The following is a 23856-nucleotide window of genomic DNA, read 5'->3' as shown; positions in this document are numbered from 1 at the left end:
AGAGCCTTATTAGCTGAGGTGATCAAACAGAAGAGATTAGATATAGTCTTTCTCCAAGAAACACATACTGACAGTTTGAATGAGATAGACTGGGATCTGTGGTGGGGAGGGCGGAGGTTTCTTAGCCATGGGACAAGTTTTAGCGCAGGAGTTGCTATTTTGTTTTCTCCTTCTCTAAATGCGAATGTTATTTTCAGCATAGAGATGGTGGCGGGCAGAGTCCTTTTGGTGACGGCTGACATTGGAGGTTTTATTTTTACTTTTGTTAATGTCTATGCACCAACCTCAGGGGCGGAGCGTGGGATTTTGTTTAAAACATTGGAAGAAAAATTAAGTGGTGCTGCTCAAGGGGACTGTGTTGTGTTGGGTGGGGACTGGAACTGTTGTCTTGACTTTACTTTGGATAGGACAGGGGCGGAGCCGCATCTTCAGTCATCTTCTGCTTTAACAGATGTCCTACGGACAATTAACTTGGTTGATGCGTGGCGGGTGAAGCATCCCTCATCCAGGCAGTATACCTGGGTGAAAGTGACTGATGGCAGGGTTAGTGCAGCGAGAGTAGACAGGTTTAATGTGTCTGTTTCATTTACTGCTCGAATTATTAACTGTCAGTGTTTTCCTGTTGTTTTTACTGATCATCACTTGGTTTTACTGGAGCTGTTTCTATCTCCCACCAGCAAATCCAAATCTTTTTGGTGGTTTAATATAAAATTATTACATGATCGGATATTCTGTGTATGAAAGGCCCAAATTCGTGTGTTCTGTCAGCAATATAGTTTTCTTTTGACGGCCAATATCATGAGAACTGTGCAGGACCTTGAAAAGGAGATAACACGTGTGGAGACTGTCTCTGGTTCACAGTTAGGTCAGCAGGATAATGCCTGTCTTCATTCTAAAAGGCAAGAGCTTAACCATTTTTTACATGAGGGCTAAAGGAGCTTTGGTTCGAGCACGTTTCACCAGGCTCCAGGACATGGACGCTCCAACCATGTTTTTCTTTAATTTGGGGAAGTCTGTGGTTCACAGGAAGCAGATGGTGTGTCTTCAGCTTTCGGATGGAAGAGTGACCACGGATCCGGCTGAGATGAGACGGCATGCAGTGGCCTTTTACACGGACTTGTTTAGTGCGGATGGCTGTGATGTGGACTCTGCTTCGGACCTTCTGCAGGGGCTTCCTCAGCTGAGCCCAGGGGATCGGGATGTTTTGAACAGGGATATGACCTTGGATGAGCTGTCTGCGGCGGTGTCTCAGAAGGCTTCAGGCAAAGCTCCAGGAATAGATGGTTTACCATCAGATATTTTTAAGCACTTCTGGAGTCTTCTGGGTTGGGACCTGCTGGACGTGTTTAAGGAGTGTTTTGTAGGAGGGATACTTCCAGCTTCCTGCAGGCGTGCAGTTATCTCTCTCATACCAAAGAAGGGAGATTTAACCCTTCTTAAAAACTGGAGACCAGTGGCCCTTTTATGTGCAGACTACAAGATTCTCTCCAAGGTTTTATCGAACAGACTGAAAATGGTCATTGACCTGCTGATTGGTGTGGATCAATCTTACTGTATTCCGGATCAGTCTGTGATTGATAACTTGTTTTTGATGAGAGATGTGTTTGATATTTGTAAAGTGTACAATGCTAAAGTCGGCATCGTTTCTCTTGATCAGGAGAAGGCTTTCGACCGTGTGGACCATGATTTTCTTTTTTCCACCTTGAAGACCTTTGGTGTAGGGCGGGGGTTTCTGACTTGGGTGAAGCTGTTGTATAGCGATGCTTGCTGTGTTGTGAAGGTGGGAGGGTTGAGTTGTCCTGTGCCGGTTCGGAGAGGGATTAGAGAAGGTTGCCCTATCTCTGGACAGCTTTATAGCATTGTTGTGTTCATCAGTACACAACTGAAACCGGTTTAGAGAGTTTGTTTAGCCGTGGAGGGAAACAACTGAAAATATGAAATAAACACACATGTGAGCTGAGACTCTCATTTCATCATTTGTTGATTCACTCCAAGAGCAAGTAACGTAATAATGGGTCAAGAGATCAGTTTGACATCAATCTTTCGTGATTCACCGTCATATTTACATTATTTGTACAGTACGAATGATTTGCTTTGGTACCTGCTCAAACTTAAGCTCTCCTCTGTCTGCCTGGCTGCGCTTCTCCTACAGCAAACTCGCAGGCAGCAGCTCCTCCCCCCTCGCTCACATGCTGCGCTCAGTCGCCGAGTGCCTGAGCTCGGATCGTACCAAAATTAGGGGGAATTTACGACTGCGCGCTATGTGCTTCAAATATTGTGTGTAGTTTTTGTTTTATACAGTTGTCAGTCAGGCATCTAACTATGAAACAAATGACACTCCAAAAGACCCCGGGCTTCTGCAAAGATGACCCGGGCTTAAGCCAGTAAGCTGCTCCACTGTCAGCACGTCAGTGGATGCACGAGGTGATGGTGCAGGCAGCTGAATGAAACCGTTTGCTGTCATCGTCTCCTTTGGCAGACTTCATCTCTCACTCGTTCTCCGTGACCGAGCTTCGGTTCCTGTTCCAGCACGTTCTTCCAGATCTGAGTGGCCGGACATTGGTGGATGTAGGATCCAGACTGGGGGCCGTGCTGTATGGGGTCAGAGGTCAACACACACACACACACACACACACACACACACACACACACACACACACACACACACACACACACACACACACACACACACACTTGCTGTCGTGTTTTTGTCACTGTAGAGGACATTAGAACGACTGTCCTTCTTCCTAATAAGTGGAGCTGTACAGACTTGCAGGAGGATTTTCCAGGAACACGAGCAGACGCTCAGGCGTTTGGTCTGAATGCACTTTTGTGACAAACTTTTAAAAAAGTAAATCATTCAGTTTAATTTAACAAATGTTGTTGCTTGGAAGTCTTTCTTTTTCACCTGTGTGTGTGTGTGTATTCAGGGGTACGTGTACAGCTCAGCGTCCCAGCTGCTCGGCCTGGAGATCAGCGAGGGTTTCGTCAGGCTGCAGGACTCCATGCTGCACAAATACAAGCTGACTGACAGAGTTCAGGTTTGTGTGTTCGGGTCGTGATGGTCGCCTAGAAGACGCTCAGCCACAGATGGTTTCTTCTCTCTACAGGTCCTCCAGGCTGACGTCTGCACGCAGGATGTTCTGCTGCAAAACGCAGATGTTGTTGTCATGAATAACGTCTTTGAGTACTTCATGGAGCCCGAGCAACAGGTCAGGTAAGGTTACACAGATATAAGCCCTGCAGGGCAGTTTTGTTGTGTTTGGTTGTCTGTGTGAAAGTTTGATCTGGGTTTTGGTTGAGAGGACATGCTGACATGCACTCAGGTCTGACTGAACTCGTTGAATCAGGGAAGGCGTCTCTGAAGGCACAGAAAGCTGTATGCACAGAATCATCGGTCGAATCCAGCAAAAAATGTGCTGACTTTGCCCTAAAATAAGGGTTTAGTCCTGTGACGTATGTGCACAGCAGGACAGCGCTGGCATATATCTCCTACTGTGACTGTTCACGTGAAGGCGCAGGCTGGACAGCCTCCATATGGACTATTTCAGACTCGTCCCACTGGTTTGCTCCTGTAATGAAACGAATGATCAGCATTTTGTGTTCAAACATGAAAGTAGTGATCCTTTTCTCACAGCGTCTCTGCAGCCAGTCGTCTCCCCCTGCTGGCCATTAGAAAGAATGCAGGTTTAAGACATTCCTGGCTTCACGTTGTACGAAGAAGTGCCATAATTTAGTTAAAGAGGTTTGTTCAACTCAGTGTTCAGTGTCATGAAGGAGCTTTACACCACAGCCCAGCTCTTACAGTTACAGCAGCACAAACCTGTCACTGCAATTCACTGTATTACAAAAGTAATACAGTGAATTGCACAAGTTACAACAAACATCAGGTGTGCTTGCAGGCTGTTTGTCACCAAGCATACTGATTGACTCAGAGCAATGAATGTAATTGTGATCAGGTGAAACACTACAAGTCCTAAAGTAACCTTTAGTGTTTGAATGGATGCACTTTAACCTCCTGAGCTCTTCCACAGCAGCATTTTGAATTTCTCTTTGATATTTGGGCTGATTGGGACCTGATGAATGTAAAAACAAAGAATGACCAGATTTGTTTTTACCTTATTTTTGTTTTTAAGAAAAATCAGAGCCACATATGAGGATATTTATTTAAAATGTTGATAGAACAGGCGCACTATAATGCCCTCGTAAGTGGACATCAGGCCCTTGTAGAGCAAAATTGAGTATTTTGGTCTAAATAACCCAAAATGTGACGTCCACATATGTGGACACAGGTCCCAGGAGGTTAAAGAGCCTCTGCAGCCCGCACATTAGAAATGAACAGGATCAGTGCATTAGCTGGAGTTTTTCTTTCACCTCTCAGTTGAGTGATTTTTGCTGCATTGCTCTGTCATCCTGTTTCTATTCTTTATACATCTGTATCATCTGTTTCTATAGTAACGTCTGATCGGAGCAATCAGTACTCAGTTATTTATGTTTGTGTAGAGCAGGGTTGGCAACCTTTCTGATGACGAGTGCATCTAACATTTCCTCAGAGGTCAGTGTGCCATATGACTGCATTAGCAATAAATGTAATAACGCTCTATATTAAAAGTTACCCACTATATAGAACCACTTTATAGGATTATATTTGTTCGCAGATGTTGGCAGCTGTCAGCGAATAGTTTTCAGCTATTTGGAAACAAAAGACTTTTTATCCATAACAGCAAATGAACTGTACAAGAGATAATGCAAATGCTATTTATGGTCTCCTCACAACAATGATAAATACTGTCAATAAGGCCTCTGCAATGTTCTGAAGACAGTTAAACTGTCAGGTAGTGACGTCCAGCAGGTGAACATGCAGCTCCATGAACTCACACAGCTGTGGATTCCAGCTGCTTCGTAGTTCTGCAAACTTTGACCCCACAGAGTCGAGCTTTTCAGTTCAATCAGCTGCATTTCGATGTCCTCTGTGTCCAGCAGGTTAATGTGAGACAAATCCAGCTGCTCATTAAAGATTTCTGGTTTGATCAGAAAAGAAAACACTGGTCCAAACACCTGAAAGTCCTGAAACAGCATTGTGAATTCTGTCTCCAGTCTATGTATGTATCTGTGTATTTCCGCTGAGCCGACAGCTGCTGAAGCTTTTGAAGTGTCAGAATGTGGAAAGCTAACAACGTCCCTTTCACTGGTAGGCTAAGTTACTTTTAGCCAGTTACAAGCTGAATCTGGTAGTTGGGTTGTTAGCTAAGATACCGTCATTAAGAAGCAGCACAACTAATGTGTCTATGCGAGCTGATTTGCGATGTGCACCGCTGGTCATTTATTTTTGAATGCACCTTCTCAGATTAACTCACTGCGTGTCGTGCCCAGGGCTGGACTGGGACAAAAAGAACGGCCTTTTGACTGGAGACCGGCCCCCCAGGTATTAAAGCCATAAAGCCTTTGAATGAAAACAACCCTGTTGTGACAGTGATGTACACTGTCTTAGATTAGATTAGATGAAACTTTATTAATCCCTTGGGTGGATTCCTCTGGGAAATTCTGTAAATAAATAAATTTAAAAAGCTTGTTGGTATATGTATGATTTCTATACATGTTACATCAGATAAAAACTTTGGTTGTAAGAGTCAGATAATTATTTATTAAAAGCATTTTAAATGAGAATAAGAAAGAAAAGTATTTCTTTGTGCCCCCCTCTCCCTGTTAATGCCCTACCTGCCCCCCTGGCAACACTTTGCTAGACCCGCCCCTGCACAGTTACCAGCTGTCAGCTACTTAGAAAAGGATCCTGGTGTTATTTGTCTCTCAGAAACAGTTCATAACTTCAACTCATTCATGTCACCTAAAAGGTAAACCTGTTTCTCCATCACAGCTCTGATGGTTCAGTAAGGACATCTCCTGGTTTCATCTTCATGTTTCCCTCTCACCACATATCCAAACCATCATGACCAGCAGCTTTACAGCTGTGGCTCCAGCAAACATCAGCTGATACTAGAAATTAATATTAAATAAATTCTAACAACAGCTGATCAGCTTAAACGTGCTGCTGTTGTTTAGCGCGACATCTGCTGGTTTCCTCTTTCTGGCACAAAGTGAGCGATAAACAAACAAGAGAGAAAAGCCGATCAGCTGATCATTGATCAGTTTCATGATTGAAGTAGAAACAGGAGAGGGAGGGGGAGAGAATGAGAGGAGAAGAGGCAGCTGTGCAGCAAAGACACAGAATAACTCCAGCTTTGTGTCTTTTTCATTGTAGCTGAAGTCCGGGACAAACTGTTCCTTTTCACCTCAATAAGAAACGCGTAATATTTTCTCTGAATACGAGATGATTCTGTTTTTACAGGACGGTTGGAAGCTCTACTAACTAACCTTATGAACAAAATAAAGTTCAACATCAGTAACATAGCACCACCCAGCTGTATAGAAACTCTGTCATGCTAGCTAGTAGCAGTACGAAAAAGTCAGCATAATGAAAATAAACTCCACCTAAACTTTATATCTGACCCAGATGGACTGCAGGTCATAACTTCTTACCTGAAGTTCAGTTCACCTGACACTCGGACCGGCGGCCACCTCGGGGCTCTCCTCCTCCGGGAGCTCCGCCGTAGCCACCACCAAACAACTGAGTTATTTTTACACATCTGGCCAATCCACCACCTTTGACTGTTTATACCGTTACACACACAAAAAAAAAAATCATCGGCCTATAAAAACGAAAAACTCACACTTAGGACCGATGCCCGGTGGGTCGATGGCCAGTCCAGCCATGGTCATGCAGTCAGTTAACCTTTCGCGTGCCAGCTGTGGCGCACATGCCCAGGGTTGCCGACCGGGAGCTATAACTATCTTTTATAGACAGGGTTCGTAAGGGTGCTTGAAATCCTTGAAAATGCTTGAATTTTAATATTGTCTTTTCACGGTTTGAAAAGTGCTTGAATTTCAGAGGAAGTGCTTGAAAGTGTGTTTCCTTCACCACAAATAACTATCTGATTGAATAGTTTTCTTATCAGAGAGAAATAAAATGAGTCGCAAAATTTAAAAGCAAGATTTCTCCTCCTGGGCTGCCTGATTATTATTTTGCTGTCAAACTCGCTGGAGAAATGCAGTACGGCAGCGCTATATCGCAGTAGTTATGGCATGGAATATGAACTTAGCTAACATTACTTAGCAGTAGCAGTCATATGAGTTACTTTAGTCAAGTGAAAGCGTTAAACATTAGCCCGTTACATAACTAGCTAACTTAAGGCTTTCTGATGAACCCTCTGACCCAGAGAAGTCTCAGTTTCAACCTGGGTCGAAAGTGCGGACTTCAAATTATATAGAGATTGAAAATATGACATCATTTCTGGGGTAAAACCGCAAAGGATTCTGGGAACTCGTGGCAAGTGGTACTAGCGCACGCAGGCTTTCACAAGAAAACAGTCACACAGCAATAAAAAGAAACCCAAAAAATGGCAAGAAGCTGTTGTATTAACTGCAATAGCCGGTCGCATGACAGCCACGGGAAGCCGACGGGTAAAGAGATCGTTGTTATCGGATTACGTCGTTGAAGAGAAATTGTTCGAGCCATGTTTCCGAAGTAACAAAGAGCCACGGATGGCCTGGATTAATAAATAAAGACAATGAATTGAATGAATTACGAAACACTCTTTTTATTTCTATTAGATCTGAAAATGTTGTGTAACACTACAACCTGAAACGACACATAGATGCGTCGGCCTGTAACAACAGCTGTGAGATGGAATCGTCCAAATCACCAAAGTAAACTGGAGCTGGGCTTGTTGCAGGATCTGAAGTTACTAAACGTGTTGTGAGTGTGTGCGCTCTCACTTAGGACCATAAAATAATAAATATGTGCGTGATGACAGTTTGGCAGCACGCTAACGTCCTTACTCCACTCTGTATGCTCGTGTGGGTCTGTCTCGTGCTTTTTTTGCCTCTTCGTCACGTCTGTCTTCGTGCAGACCTGCCGAGTTCTCCGTCGTTTTGTACATGACTGTTTTTGGGGCAAATAAAATGCAAGTAGGGATTAAAACCGCAGAGTTAATGATTACAGGTGCTGGAAATGCTGGCGCTTGATGTTTAGATTTTGGTGCCACTCGTGCCCACATCTCTATACGCTGTTTATTTTTTCTGAATAAAACAGTGGTGTTTAAGAAACCGTAAAAACTGTGAGAATCAAAAAACGATACGGCAACATGTGGCATCTGGTTGTTTAGGAAGAGGGGGAAGTTTTAGGAGTGACGCCAGCGAGAGAGAGCGAGTTTTGATAGGTGAGAGATTTGTGACGTTTACTGTGTTTGGAGTCTCAAGTTAGTGTGTTGTCTTGTGCAGTCAGTGTGTAGTCGTTGTTTTGTTTTGTGTGTCAGTGAACGTCACAGCTGCAAAAAAGCCACCAAAGGCAGACTGCAGTGTAAACGCTGACACAGCTGCTGTCAGACCTGCAGGTTTATCCCTGTGCTGTTCTCATCTGTGTCAGAGTGACACAAATTATTTTTTGCAGTTGCATAAATAATTTGTGTGTCTTCTTCTTTGATGCAGAACAGCTGATTGTTCTGTAAATAGATTTAAATGGTTATATAAAAAACGTCTGAGCCTTGGCTGCATTTTTAGGTAAATAGAACCAAATAACTTTGTTGTTTGCAAAACTTGTGCATATTTTTTAACAATGTACAATTTCTATTTGCATTTCAAGTTATGACAACGATTCGTTAAACATGGTTTTTACAGTCAAAATGATCACTTTCTACTCGTATTTTATATTTTGTCTGAATTTAGATCAATGGTGCTGATACAGTTTGTCAAAATGAGAAAATAACAGATTGGCAAGTTAAACAGTTTCAAAGGTGAAATATAGAGAACAAATCCAGTAGTCAGAAACAGCCAGTTACACCCTGGACCCCAGAGGGTTAGAGGCTAAAAGCAAAGGTGTCACCAAGTACTGTTTATATTTGTGTGTACAGCTGCAGCTTCTTTGAGTATTGACTTGGTGCCTTTGGGTGAAATAATGGTAATATGATAATATGACTGATCCATATGGTCACAGAGAATAGTCACTTGTTTCTGTGCTACCAAAGTTTCATTCAAACTGTGTTTCTGGTCAGCACCGACACATCAAACTACTTACACATTATAAATGTCTTCAAGCTCACACTGAGGCCTGTGGGGCACAATCAGCCGCTCAGACAGTACACACATTTATGTGTGTTTGTACATGAATATTTCATACTTTAAGGCTGCCTATTTATTTATTTATTTATTTTTTTTGTGTCCCGTTTGGATCTTTAGCATCAGAATTGTTGTCTTAAGGCCAAGAAAGATGCCAAGCAGATTTATTTTACCAAGTGGATCATCATGGCCTTGCCATATTGGTCCATTTGATTGACCTTGATTATAATTATGTATTTATTTTATTTTGCTACAAACGGGACAGACATGACTGGGGGATAGGACAGGGAGAAAGAATGAAAGAAAGAGAGGGAGAGAAAGAAAACCAAAGGGGAGAAGAGACGGTGAGAAGGGGGGGAAGAAAGAAAAACAAACAAAACACCTGGGTCACCTGTATGGAGAAAAAAAAACAGAAGAGACAGCAAACAACAAAGAGCAACATAATAAAAAAACAGCACCGTCACAATAAACTAGCTAGCAGTAGATATCAGTAGATACTAAATATTAAACGATATTGTGCAGCACGCAAGATAGACAGCGCACAATGTGCTTTGAGGCAGCAGCCAAGAAAGCTGTAGTCTGCGTCTGTGAACACCCGTGTGTACACCTGTGTGCATACCTGTGTGGATCAGCATGCTTGTATTCCAAAGGTTTCTCCATGTAACGATCTGCTAGGGAGTGTGGGGGGGCCACAGCCCCGTCCTCCAGGGCATGAAGCAGGTATGGAGGAGATCAAAACTCCAGACATCCAGAGGCCCCCAGAACACAAGAGACCAAGGAAGACCAACAGAGGGGCAGCCACGCCACTGTCCCAGAAAGAGCTGAGGAGAGTCCCAGATGAGGGCTCACTCAGCAGCCGCGGAGCAGAAGCCAGGGGGAGTTGCAGTGACGCGCCCGTGAGCTCCGCCGGTAGCCAGCTGTGCCTGAGTGACCGAGCCCCAGGCCCAGAGGCCGGGGGCACCCCACCTCCGAAGTGGCCCGAGCGAGCCCCAGGCTCCAGGCCCCGATAAGCGGCCGCCAAGGAGTGAGCCGGTGTGTACCTGGACGCCCACCCCCAGACACAAAGAACCACCAACGCACCGATGTCTGAGGGCGTCTGCCACTGGCAGGGGAAGTGGTGGTAGGGGGAGATAGGCCTCCAAACCTTAGAGGCCCTGAGATGTCCCCAGAGAGGTGGCGCCTGACACCCAACCTGACATATAGACACAGACATACAGGCACACACAGATACAAACATCCATTCCCACCCTCATGCTCTCATATGCACTTACTCCACACTCAACCAACGTGGAGACAGACATAAAGAGACGCTGTACACACGATCACACTCCCCAAGCATACTCTACAAACCGGGTCTAGGTACCCTTGCCCCTGGAGGGGGGAACTGCACCCAGACCCAGGTGGTGTTACCCTTTTCCCTGCGGTGGGGAGAGGCAGACCGCCCCGACTCCGCAGCAGCAGGGAGGCCCCACACTCCAGACCGCAGTCGGACGGCCAACTCCTCCTAGCCCTCCCGCTCCAGCAGGCCGCAGAGAACGGGGGTGAGAGAAGACTCCAAACCTCCCTCCACCCGCTCATTGTAGTGTTGATGCATGTGTGTTCTAAGGTGCAATTAAAACCCAGGAAGGCTGCCTATTTATTTAAGACAGATGAACAAAATACATTGGACTTGTACATAATAATATCACAGATGATAAATAAATAGATTTTAAATAGATGCTTGTGCATTCTTCAAGTCTTCTATGTTGAATTGAACTACATATGTGATGTGTTCAAAGCCTCCCAGTCAGTGCTGTTCTCCAGGCCTGTCTGACATGATGTTATTAGCACTTTAAAGGTGATCATGTAGGACTTCAGCAATAATGTAGTGTCGTTAAACATCTCACAGTTAGTTTTATTGGGAATTAACTTAAACACAAACAAACATCTGTCTCCTATTTTTGTGTCGTACAGGAAAGAAGCATCAGTATCTGATGAGAAGACTTTGTTTTTCAACAGGAGAAGTTGATTTGTTCACATTTTCACATCTTAATTTTTGAGTGAAATGTGCATTTTGAGTTTATGCATAGAATGCGACCGTTTCCTTTTGCAGTATTTTTGTGTGGTCTTAATAAAAGGGGAACAAAGGTGTTGAAGTTCACCTAGGATGATTTGTTTTAAGGGACCTTGAAAGTGTTTAAAAAGTGCTTGAATTTGACCCTGAAAAAGGCGTATGAACCCTGATAGAAATACATGTACAAAATGTGCAAGGATGCGTACATAAACACACAGAAATGTACATAACTACACTACAATGCACACAGAAATACACTCAAAGTATATACAAGATAAAGCAGCAACAGAAACAGTGATACAGTGATGGTAATAGGAAAGTACAGTTTCATCAGCACATAATAAGAAGCCTCAGCTCATTAGCAGGTCTTATAATGAACAGAATACAACCTAACTTTCTGCTTCCAGAGGAACCAAGAGTGCGAAAGCAGCTCGGTGCTGCTAGTGAACGCACCGTATCAGGTGATGAGCAGGTGTGAGCGCCTCTATACAAGCGGGTCGGGCAGTTTGCATGACTGTGACTTTCAGGTGTGTGTTAACTCGCTGCCAAGGATGAAAGCTGTCAGCAGTAGAGAAACAATAGTTAACCCTTCCCAGACTAACAGGGAGTATCTGAGGATTATCTCAGACACCAGAGGACTCCATTAAGCATGCTGAAAAGTTCATGTGCAGGTGGAAAAAGACTGAATGTGCAGGGTAGGCAAGCGTGTTCTCTTTAAGAAAACATGGTGACATGGCTTAGGTTTGCAAACTTCATTTGAACAATGTGCTCTGGACAGGTGAGACCAAAGTGGAGATGTGTGTCTGTAATCCACAGCAGTACAATTAGTTAAACACAGCACACTGGCACGAACACGTGATGATTTGGGTTCGTCGTGCAGCCAGAGCAGACCTGGGACCTCTGTTCTAGAGTCGGATGTGAGCTCCCTGGTCTGACAGTCCAGCTTGTTCTCAATCTACTGAGAATTCATGAAAAGAATCCATGTGCCAGTCAAAGGTGACTGAAAACTCAGGTGGGACCTTAAGACACTTCAGCTACATGGAGACCTGTCAAAGACCGTATGTGTTTCATTATGTCCTGATGTAGAAAACCTTGGTTTTGGCTTCCCTTCTGTACGCTCTGTCAGATGCACACAGCTATGATGACTTTCTGTTTTCAGGGCATGGAAGTTCATCGTGCAGAATTTCCGGAAGAAGGGATCTCTGCTGGTCACTGTTCCCAGCCTGCACGAGAGTCTGAATCCCCTGCAGGTGATGCTCGGCGGATGTTAGCAGTTCTTACATGTGGACAGTAAAAAGTGTTTCTCATGTTGTGACAGATGAAGTTTGTTCCTCTCATGGATAAAGTGACTGCTAACATCATGAGCCAAGCCGTTCTTGGTCTGTTCTTCAATGTGTTTGTGTCTGTGTCAAACAGGAGGTGTTGCAGCCTGACTGGGTGGAGGAGCTTCCTATCAACTACGACGTCTACCTGGGCAGAGACACAGACCCCGACGCTCTCAGACAGATCCACCTGTACAGGGTCATCTGATCTGGACTGGACCCGTTTGTCCCTGATCTCAGTTGAAATCGTCTTGGCTAATTGATACTCTGAACTGGTCAGAAGTGAGCTCGTTAAATCCAAACCCAGTTAATGAAACCCATGATCTGGTTTAAACTGGTTAGGAGGGGTTGAAATTATCTGGGTTGGTTAGAGCTGGACTCTTCCTTCCCTGGTCTGCATATCAAAGAAACTCAGGCTTTGTCTCGTTAATTGAGTTGCACTTGCAAAATACTGTTAATATTAATGTTAATATTATATGTCAGTTAATTCAGCGTTGACTAAACGTGTCCTTTACTATAAAGGCAACAAGTAACCAATCACAAACATGGACAGATGAGCGTGGCAACATGATGAAAGTGTCAAAATGAGGCTTTCTCTAGTAAATCCTCATATTGAGTCACAATGAGACTACCTGACTATCCCAGCAGAAAACTCAATAAATACAACTTTCCACACACCAAGGCCGACACGATGCTTCAGAAAAACTGTCTGACTGGTCGTAAGGTGGGGCATCGTGTAATGTTAGTGTATCCTGCTCAGGTCAGAGATACAGAATAATCAGTGTGAACATACCACGAGTAACATGATCACAAAGGTCAGGTCTGGTCATGTGTAATGTTTTCTTGGATGTGCCTGTTCACACCAATCTTTAAATGAGAAGGTTTGTCATTTCTAAATGTGGCATTCAAAGGAGGAGGCCAAACATCCCTGCAGAGGTTGGAGTCTTTCAGAAACAACAATGTATGGAAAGTGCGACCATCAGAAAACTGATGGTGCAAGTGGTGGGTTGAAGTCAGAATGTAGAAATGCACTGCAAGGAGTCAAACTCCAGTGTCCTGACACTTCTTCATGTGTCCCTGCTGCAACACACGTTCCTCTGGCATTTCTTTATATACAAATGATATCGAATTTAAAAAACCTTCAGATATTAAATAAAGCAGGTGTGGCGCATGCCCCTATTTTAAGTCTCTAGATTGGGGGTGATGGCTAGTGATGTGCGATACCACTGACTTCCTTTCCGATCTGATACCAGGTAAAATTCAGGGTCGACGATACTGATCCGATACTTTTTACAGAAACTTATTTTATTTATTGTATCTCAAATTAAAGCGTCATAATGATTACAGGACATCAGATTACTGTACTTGATCTTATCACTTAATAATGCAGGGTTCATCATATAGAAATAAAATAAGTTGTGCACTATTTGAACACGTTGCCTGTCTGCACTAAAGGACTCTGTGAGAGACGTCTGTCTCGCCCTGGCAGCACCTGTCCCTCTCCTCCTCTTCAGTTCGTCTCAACATAAGCTCGTCATATTCTGTGATATGATTTACTCTGAGGTGTTTGACCAGGTTAGTGGTGTTGCCACAACACCTCACTGTCTTGCCACATGTATCGCAAACCACGTGTTGGCTGTTTGTGGATGTAAAATGCATCCACACATGACTGTTTACACTCAGCCATTGTTGTGAGTGCGCACGCCAGAGGCTGCCACACAGTTATACAGCCGTGTTTCACACATGACTATGAAAGGTGGAGGAAGTAGACAATCCGAATGTTATAGTTTCTTTCCACTGTGTTCCTGTTAATGATAAACTACAAATTTACCCTAAATTACTAACATATCGATATTTTAATGTGAGAATCTATTCTAGAACATAAATGGCTGGTATCAGAGGAATCGATATTTCAGGATCGATCCGCACATCACTACTGATGGCACGGCCATAGCTGGACTGGCCATCCCGGTGGGTCGATGGTGATTTTTCGTTTTTATGGGCCGAGAATTTTTTTTTCTTTCTCTTTTTTTTTTTTTCTGTCCCGTTTGGCTGTTTTGCATCAGAATTATTGTCTAAAGGTGAAGAAAGATGCCCAACGGATTTACTTTACCAAATGGTAAAGAGGTGGTGCCTGACACCCAACCTGACATATAGACACAGACATCCATTCCCACCCTCATGCTCTCATATGCACTTACTCAACACTCACCCAACGTTTTCTTTTTTTTGTAACGGTATAAACAGTCAAAGGTGGTGGATTGGCCAGATGCTGGCAGATGTGTAAAAATAACTCAGTTGTTTGGTGGAGGCTATGCCGGAGCTTCCACAGAGGCCAGCGGGTGGATGAGGGAAGGGGAGGCAGAAGGAGGAGAGACCCGAGGCGGCCGCCGTTGTTCTGGGAATCCATCCTACCTGGAAAAACATCCTACAAAATGTTTCTGCGCAGACGCGGCGCATGCACACAAAACCAACGCTGAATTAACTTCTTTTTCTCTCACCCATCCGGAATACTTCTTAAGGTTATGGTTAGGGGAAGGGTTAGGTTTAGTCGCAACTCACCCTCAAATTATATGTAACCCAGGTCCCACGTAGCTATGGTAAAGCTAGAGTATATAGTACAATGAGACTGGGCCTGGGTTCGTAGTGCTACTAATAATGATACCTGATACCCTCTAATTTAACTAATAAGGACCACCACAACTGTATTTTATACAAATTTATCCCTCACTGGGTATTTATTTAGACAAAAAAGAAATGAATAAACAGTTACTTTTATAAAATGAATTGGATTGAAATAAACAAAAATGCTGTAAATGTGACTACATGAATTATAAATAAAAGATTATCCACACAGAATACCTCTTTCTTAGGTGCCAACTGTTATTTCAGTTACGACAGCTCACACCTTTAAAATGGATGAATTTAAACCTGTGATTATAACTTTGATTAAAACTACACACTTACTCAAATTAAACTAAATTTGTAACAGTGGGCACACACACACACACACACACACACACTTTAACCTGTCCACACTACACCTGTAGCACGGTGCTTGTTGCAGGCCTGATTCGAAGTTCGGGTGCGGTGAGGCCTAAAACTGATGGCCGCTTCACTCAAACTGAGCCATAAACAAAATACGTGCACTTTAGTTCCAGTTAGTACTCACGAGTCCAATGAGTTTGTTAGTGGGGCAATCAGAAACGGGCAGTTAGCAGTTAGTTCACCAGTAGTGAAGACAGTCAGGGGCGAGAAAACAGTCAGGGGTGAGAAAATAGCAGGGTCCATCCGGGCAGAAACCTCTCTCTCCTTTCAGAGCGTCCCTCGGCTTCTAAACATATTAAAACACTTGAGCTACAATACCAAATGCTATCACATAACGATTTAGCATTAGCATGCTTTGACTGAAAATCACAGAGCTAAACATACAGCATGACATCACAGCACATAACGCGGTAAGCTGCGCTAATTAGCAAGCCGCTAGTTAGCATCACATATCACGCTATTTTATCACTATAACGAATAGTTACTGTAGCACTCTCGTGTGATGCGACGAGCTAATAATCACTCTCGATGTTAGTCCGCTGTAAAACTTTTAATGCGTACTCCAGCACATGACAAAACACACAGACCGCACCGGAAGAACAAAACTCCCCCCACCATACTATTCCGGTTGGACTAGTCCCCCACAGTTATGGCAGGTCCGCACAAACAAATATTGCTTGGTGATCATTTAACCAATGATCTACATCCTCCCCATTTAGCTGGTAGCACCTAACAAAACTAATTCACTCACAAGTCTCTAAACAGTGCTTCTTAACACAACTTTAACTTACCGGTAACAATGTTTTTTTGCTCGGAGTAACCCCACACCTTAACATAACAGCAATTATGAAAAATGCAAATAGCAAGCATCATATTTCAACATACTGACAACAAACTGATTACACCTAAGGCATCCTAGTGTTTTCCATTTACGTGTATCTTGGGTTGGGTCTGCAGATGCGACCTGCACGTGTAGTGTATGGTGTCTGGTTCACAATGTTCTGGCCGGACACCTGCACAGCAGGTTGGGGCTGAGGAGAGGATGTGTTTTGTGAATCCTCGTTTGAGCGTGTGTGTGATTGCGGTGTGAGTGTGGAACTGTCCATTGTAGAATGGTTAGTGTCCTGGCACTCAGGGTCATAGTCATGGAGTGGTGGCGGAGGCGGTTCTGCCACTGGGAGGATGTGGCGGCGATTCCTCCTGTAGGTTCTTCCATCGACCTGAATGATGTAGGATCGTGGCTCCTTGCTCTTCCTTTCCACAATTCCCAGCTTGTCGTAGCCTTTCTCTGTCTGCACGCGGACCACTTGTCCTTCTTGCAACGGCTGTAGCGTGCGACTGGACTTATCATAGTGACGCTTCAGTCCGAGTCTTTTGTCGCGAAGTCGGTCACGGATCTGTCCTGTGTCTTTTGCAATGGGTGCCAACAGCTTGCTGCACACAGGAATGCCCGCGCGTGTCTGACGAGACATGAGGCGTTCAGCAGGGGAGCCTAGTTGTGTGTCACGGGGAATGTTTCTAAGGTTTAGGAGGTCAAGAAACACATCGGTTCCATCTCGGTGAGATTTTTCCATGAGCTGTTTTGCACTGCGCACCGCTCTCTCAGCAAGACCGTTTGACTGTGGAAACTCTGGGCTGCTGGTTGAATGGGTGAAGTCCCACTGTTTTGTGAAATCAACAAACTGTTGACTAGTGTATTGTCTGCCATTGTCAGTGAGGAGCGTGTGCGGTGTGCCATGAACTGAAAAGTGTCTCTTTAGCTTGGAGATGACCGCTGCTGTGGTCAAGTCACGGAGAAGGTCAATCTCAATCCATCCTGAATAGGAATCTACAAGGACCTGGTATTGTTTTCCATGCCAGGTAAAAATGTCAGCAGCCACCGTTGACCATGGGAGGTCTGGAACAGGGTGCAGTTGTAGCGGTTCTCTCTGCTGATGTGTCTTAGTGCTGTTACACACAGTGCAAGAGAGCAGCTCTTCTGCGATGTCTTTTGACATTGCTGGCCAAAAAATGACACTCCTAGCTCTGCGCTTGGTTGCTTCGGTACCTGGATGGCCTTTGTGTACGATGTTGATGTACTCTTTGTGCAGGGACTGGGGAATGACAGTTTTGTGGCTTTTCATGATGATCCCATCCTCCATGCTGAGCTCATCTCTATATGGAAAAAACAGAGCCAGAGCGGGCTGTACTTGGCTCTCTCTGCTGGGCCACCCTCGCTGAATGACTGTGCTGAGCGCTTGTAGCACATCATCTTGTGCTGTGTGCTGTCTTAGCTCCTCCAGGCGAGCAGTGGAGATGTAGCTCACTGTCATCACTTCATAATCAGTGTGTTCGACCGGGCAGCGTGACAGCGGGGCGAGCGGGGCTCTTGAAAGGGTGTCGGCTATATACATGTATTTCCCCTTTTTGTAGACCAGACTGATGTCGTAACTCTGTAGTCGCAGTAACATCCTCTGGAGCCGGGCAGGGGCGGCATGGATTGGCTTTTTCATTATGGTCACCAGGGGCTGGTGGTCGGTTTCAATGATTGTTGCTTTGCCATAGACATAATCTTTGAACTTCGTGCAGGCAAACACCACGGCGAGGAGCTCCTTCTCTATTTGAGCATATCGCGTCTCTGTGTCAGTGAGAGCACGCGAGGCGAAGGCCACCGGTCTGCCATTTTGCAAACACGCGGCACCCAGCCCATAGCATGATGCATCACATGTCAGTGTGACTGGCTCCTTGACGTTGTAATACGCCAATACTGGCGGGCTGGAGAGGCATGATTTGAGGTGGTCGAAAGCCTCTTGGTGCTGTGGGAACCAGCACCACGCAGTCTCCTTGTGGGTTAGTTTCCTTAGGGGTGCGGCAATCTCACTAAGGTTCGGTATGTATTTCCCAAGGTAATTAACCATACCGAGGAAGCGCTGTAGCGACGTGACATCCGTGGGCACTGGCATTGCTCCTACTGCTGTGGTTTTGGAGGGGTCTGCTTTTAGACCGTCCCTTGTGAAGATGTGGCCCACATATGACACTTGATCTAGGCGAAATTTGCACTTGTCAGGGTTTAGCCTGAGTTTGATCTCTCGAGCACGTGTCAGCACTTTTTTCAGGTTGGCATCATGCTCGGCCACTCCGTGTCCTCCGATGATGATGTCATCCACAATGACCGAGCACGGGTAACCGGCAAACAGCTGTTCCATGGAGCGCTGGAACACCTCACTGGCTGAGTTGATACCAAAGGGCATCCGCAGAAACCTGTATCGCCCAAATGGGGTGCTGAATGTGGTCAGCATTGAGGATTTCTCGTCGAGCCGTATTTGCCAGAAGGAGTTTTTTGCATCTAGCACTGAGAACACTGTCGCTCCTGACATCTGTGCTGCCACTTCCTCAACGCTGCGCATTGGGTGATGGGGTCTTTTCAGTGCTGTGTTGAGGTCTTTTGGATTTATGCACAGTTTGATCTCATGCTTGTCTTTCTTGTGTGCTGCCACCATTGAGGACACCCAGTCAGTAGGCTCGGTGACTGGTGTTACAACGCCGATGCGTTGCATGCGTTCAAGTTCAGCTTTGACTCTTTCTTGCATCGCGACGGGGATGCGGTGGGCTGGATGGACCACAGGCTGTACATCAGGGTCTAGTATCATTGAGTATGTGACTGGAAGTTCCCCCAGTTCATCACTGAACAGGTCATGGTATTGTGTGAATATGTGGGAGCTGAAATCTGTGCAGCTTTCTGTGCTGATCTGGTGGACCTCAGGGCTCATTTTCACAATGCCCATTTCCATGCATGCTCGAAATCCTAGCAGCGGTTGCACTTCTCTATCCACCAAAAAGAAAGGCAACGTGTGACACTGCTTCTTTAAGCAACAAGGGAGTGTAACAGTTCCAGTGGTCTGAATTCTCGTGCCTCCATAGGCAACAAGGCTCACAGGATTCTCTTGTTTAACAGTCTGTCTTCCGCCATTCACTGTTTCGAAAGTCTTGAGTGACATGACGTTGCATTTCGCTCCCGTATCTACTTTCATCTCTGTGGGCACGCCATTTATGTGTATTGTGACAAATCCCTCATCTTTTTTATTAGCTTTAGCGTGGATGCAGTCAATCTGTCTGTCAAGCTCTACACCATCCACGTAAAACGTTTCATCTTGAAGTGGTGGCTCACTCACTGTTAATTCGTTCACAAGCCGCCTTGCAGTCTGTCTGTTAGGGGCTCTGTGATGGCTGCGTGGTTTAGACTTGCAGCAACTTTTGTAGTGATTCAGTTTTTTACAGTTGTGACACTGTTGTCCAAATGCTGGACACTTGTCTCGCTTGGCCGCGTGGCTGCCTCCACAATTGGAGCAATTGGTGACAGTCTGTGGGAATGAAAGGGGCTTAGGCTTGTGCTTGCTGTTCAGAATGGGCTTTACTGCGTCGACACTGGTAGCTTGTGTTGCTAGTGTCTTGCTGTTTTTTTCAGTCATTTCGTGTATTCGACACACCGAGATAGCTTTAGCAAGTGTTAGCTCGCTGTCTCTTAGCAGAGCCTTTCTCAACGTGTCGCTAATGACACCACAGACGATACGATCACTGAGCATCTCGTCAGTGAGGTCCCCAAAGTGACAGCATTTAGCCTTGATCTTTAAATCACTGATGAATGATTCAAGTGTCTCACCTGGCTTCTGATTTCTGGTGTGGAATCTATATCTTTCCATCGTCCTGTTGTGTTGAGGATTGCAGATTTCTCGAAATGTTGCCTTCAAACACTCTGGATCCTCTCTGGACTCAGCAGCAGTGAGTATCTCTCCATCTGCACCAGCTGCGCGAATGGCAGGAGCATAAACGAACGAGCGTTCTCGTTCAATGGCGTCTGGTCCAGCAATATTCAGGAGAATGTAAGCCCTTGTCTTCACCGGCTTGTCAGAGTGAGCAGCGGCGATGAAAATATCATACTCCCTTTCAAAAACACGCCAATTCTCGGCAATGTTCTCATCAAAAACCAGAGGGTCAGCTGGAATCCACAGCTGTGCGTGTTCATGGAGCTGCATGTTCACCTGCTGGACGTCACTACCTGACAGTTTAACTGTCTTCAGAACATTGCAGAGGCCTTATTGACAGTATTTTTCATTGTTCATCTCTCTTTACCGGCTTCAGTTAATTCAAAATGCAGCTGCGCGTCTTTTAACAGGTACGAGAATCCATGAACGCATAACTCCAATTTTAGCCAAACTACATTGGCTCCCTGTTAAATATCGTATAGATTTTAATATTCTGTTGTTCACTTTTAATATTCTGAATAATTGAGCGCCCAGCTATCTTTCTGAACTACTCCATTCATACAATCCCAACAGAGCACTTAGATCGTCCAATCACAGGCTCCTAGCACAACCTAGGACTCAAATGAAGTTGAGAGGTGACCGGGCCTTTGCATCCGTGGCACCCAGACTCTGGAATAACCTCCCTGTTCATATTCGTACTGCCGAGTCGATCCAGTCTTTTAAATCACGTCTTAAAACTTATTTTTTTACTTTGGCTTTTGATTCTAACTAGTTGGCTGTTCTAGCTTGTTGTGTTGTTACCTATTGTTTGTTGTCCTCTTTTATTGTTTGTTTTAACTGTCTCATGCTTTTACTGACTGTGAAGCACTATGGTCAACACTGTTGTTTTAATATGTGCTATATAAATAAATTTTGATTTTGAATTTTGATTTTGATTGTTGTGAGGAGACCATAAATAGCATTTGCATTATCTCTTGTTCAGTTCATTTGCTGTTATGGATAAAAAGTATTTTTTGTTTCCAAATAGCTGATAACTATTCGCTGATAGCTGCCAACATCTGTGAACAAATATAATCCTATAAAGTGGTTCTATATAGTGTGTAACTGTTAATATAGAGCGTTATTAAATTTATTGCTAATGCAATCATATGGCACACTGACTTCTGAGGAAAGTTTAGATGCACTCATCATCAGAAAGGTTGCCGACACCTGAACTAGACTATTCAAGTCATTCAGGATGTGTTATGCTTAAGGTAGTACTCATCCAACTACATCATGGCGGCAAATCTCTGGACACATTTGCCGTACTCGATGACGGCTCAGAGAAGACTGCAGCAGTTAACTCTCTAAGTTTGGAACAGGAGGAAGCAACACTCTCACTGAGAACTATCCGTCGAGATGTAATCCAGATGAAGGGAGGCTTTGTCTCATTCCAGGTGTCACCGAGGGCTAAGCCCAAAGCGAGGTACAAAGTAGCACATGCCTTCACAGCCCAACAGTTGAGCCTAGCTACTCAGTCATGTGCAGCTGAACAGTTAAAGAAGAAGTATATTCACCTACAGAAAGTCCAGGTTGAGGGATTTAACCAGGTCCATCCTTTAGTGCTGATTTGCTCAGATAACGCTCATCTCATCACCCCTGTCCGTCCCATCCTTTGGGACTCAGCTGGCACTGCCCGACAGACGTTCTGGGATATAAGCACTGCCCTATAACCTATTCCACAGTCACACTGCACAATGTGTACAAGGTACTAGCTACCCAGGATAACCAACTAGGTTATATTTGTCCGTACACTACAAGGGCAAAGCTGATTGTACAGGCCAGGCTACTTGGCCAAACTACTCCAGACAGAGCTCACCATACTCCTGCGCTCGATCTACCTGTGGAAAGACTCTACAACGGTGCTGCAGTGGATCCAGTCTAGTTCCTGTCGCTATAAGGTATTTGTGGGGACTAGAATCTGTGAAATACAGGAGCATCACCTGAAGAGTGGCAGTATGAGGGCTCTGACCTTAATCCCGCTGATGACATCACCAGAGGGAAACATCTCGCCGACCTAACTGTCCCCAATCGTTGGTCACATGGTCCACCCTTCCTGTCACAAACAGCTGACAATAGGCATAACTTGCCAACAGAGTCCCCAGCATGCAGCATGGAGGAGCTCAGGAAGACTGCATTCTGTGGGCATGCTTCTCCGACCTTACCGGATGCATCACAGTATGCCACGCTAGATGAGCTGATCGCTGCTACATACCAGACCTTACACGGGGTGGCCGACACTCCTATTACAGCAGCGGAGCACCTAGAAACCAAGACCATGCTGCTTCGCTCGGCTCAGACTGACAGAGGAGGCCAGAGCCTTCTGGATTGGTCACCCAGTTCAATTCAATTCAATTTTATTTATATAGCGCACAGAGAAAAACCCAACAATCATATGACCCCTATGAGCAAGCACTTTGGCGACAGTGGGAAGGAAAAACTCCCTTTTAACAGGAAGAAACTTCTGGCAGAACCAGGCTCAGGGAGGGGCGGGGCCATCTGCTGTGATTGGTTGGGGTGAGAGAAGGAAGACAGGATAAAGACATGCTGTGGAAGAGAGACAGAGGCTAATAACAGATATGATTCAATGCAGAGAGGTCTGTTAACACATAGTGAGTGAGAAAGGTGACTGGAAAGGAAAAACTCAATGCATCATGGGAATCCCCCGGCAGCCTACGTCTATTGCAGCATAACTAAGGGAGGATTCAGGGTCACCTGGTCCAGCCCTAACTATATGCTTTAGCAAAAAGGAAAGTTTGAAGCCTAATCTTGAAAGTAGAGATAGTGTCTGTCTCCTGAATCCAAACTGGAAGCTGGTTCCACAGAAGAGGGGCCTGAAAACTGAAGGCTCTGCCTCCCATTCTACTTTTAAATACTCTAGGAACAACAAGTAGGCCTGCAGAGCGAGAACGAAGTGCTCTAATAGGGTGATATGGTACTACAAGGTCATTAAGATAAGATGGGGCCTGATTATTTAAGACCTTGTATGTGAGGAGCAGGATTTTGAATTCTGGATTTAACAGGAAGCCAAAACAGGAGAAATCTGCTCTCTCTTTCTAGTCCCTGTCAGGACTCTTGCTGCAGCATTTTGGATCAGCTGAAGGCTTTTCAGTGAGTTTTTAGGACTTCCTGATAATAATGAATTACAGTCGCCCAGCCTGGAAGTAATAAATGCATGAACTAGTTTTTCAGCGTCACTCTGAGACAGGATATTTCTAATTTTAGAGATGTTGCGCAAATGGAAGAACGCAGTCTTACATATTTGTTTAATATGTGCATTGAAGGACATGTCCTGGTCAAAAATGACTCCAAGGTTTCTCACAGCGTTACTGGAGGCCAAGGTAATGCCATCCAGAGTAAGAATCTGGTTAGATACCATATTTCTAAGCTTTTCAGGGCCGAGTACAATAACCTCAGTTTGATCTGAATGAAGAAGCAGAAAGTTAGCGGCCATCCAGGTCTTTATGTCTTTAAGACATTC

At 44.8% G+C, this 23856-nt stretch overlaps 1 protein-coding gene across 1 annotated transcript in view; it reads left to right on the top strand.

Moving 5' to 3' along the window:
* LOC147306329 (uncharacterized) overlaps positions 1–21537 on the top strand; it is a 32592-nt gene extending 11055 nt beyond the window's left edge. The window contains exons 4-8 of the mRNA XM_086275978.1: positions 2480–2601; positions 2931–3041; positions 3111–3217; positions 12384–12474; positions 12641–21537. Coding sequence (XP_086132104.1) covers positions 2480–2601; positions 2931–3041; positions 3111–3217; positions 12384–12474; positions 12641–12754 — 545 coding nt within the window. The 3' untranslated portion in view covers positions 12755–21537. The remainder of the gene's footprint in view (positions 1–2479; positions 2602–2930; positions 3042–3110; positions 3218–12383; positions 12475–12640) is intronic.
* The last annotated feature ends 2319 nt before the right edge of the window (positions 21538–23856 follow it).

The sequence above is a fragment of the Aulonocara sp. 'chitande type north' Nkhata Bay genome, linkage group LG19 (genome assembly GCF_057382095.1).
Source record: "Aulonocara sp. 'chitande type north' Nkhata Bay isolate Kocher_YH1m ecotype deep benthic linkage group LG19, A_spYH_male_GT1.1, whole genome shotgun sequence".
NCBI lineage: Eukaryota > Metazoa > Chordata > Actinopteri > Cichliformes > Cichlidae > Aulonocara > Aulonocara sp. 'chitande type north' Nkhata Bay.
The sequence above is the reverse complement of the archived record's forward strand: the minus strand, read 5'-3'. Positions and strand labels throughout refer to the sequence as shown.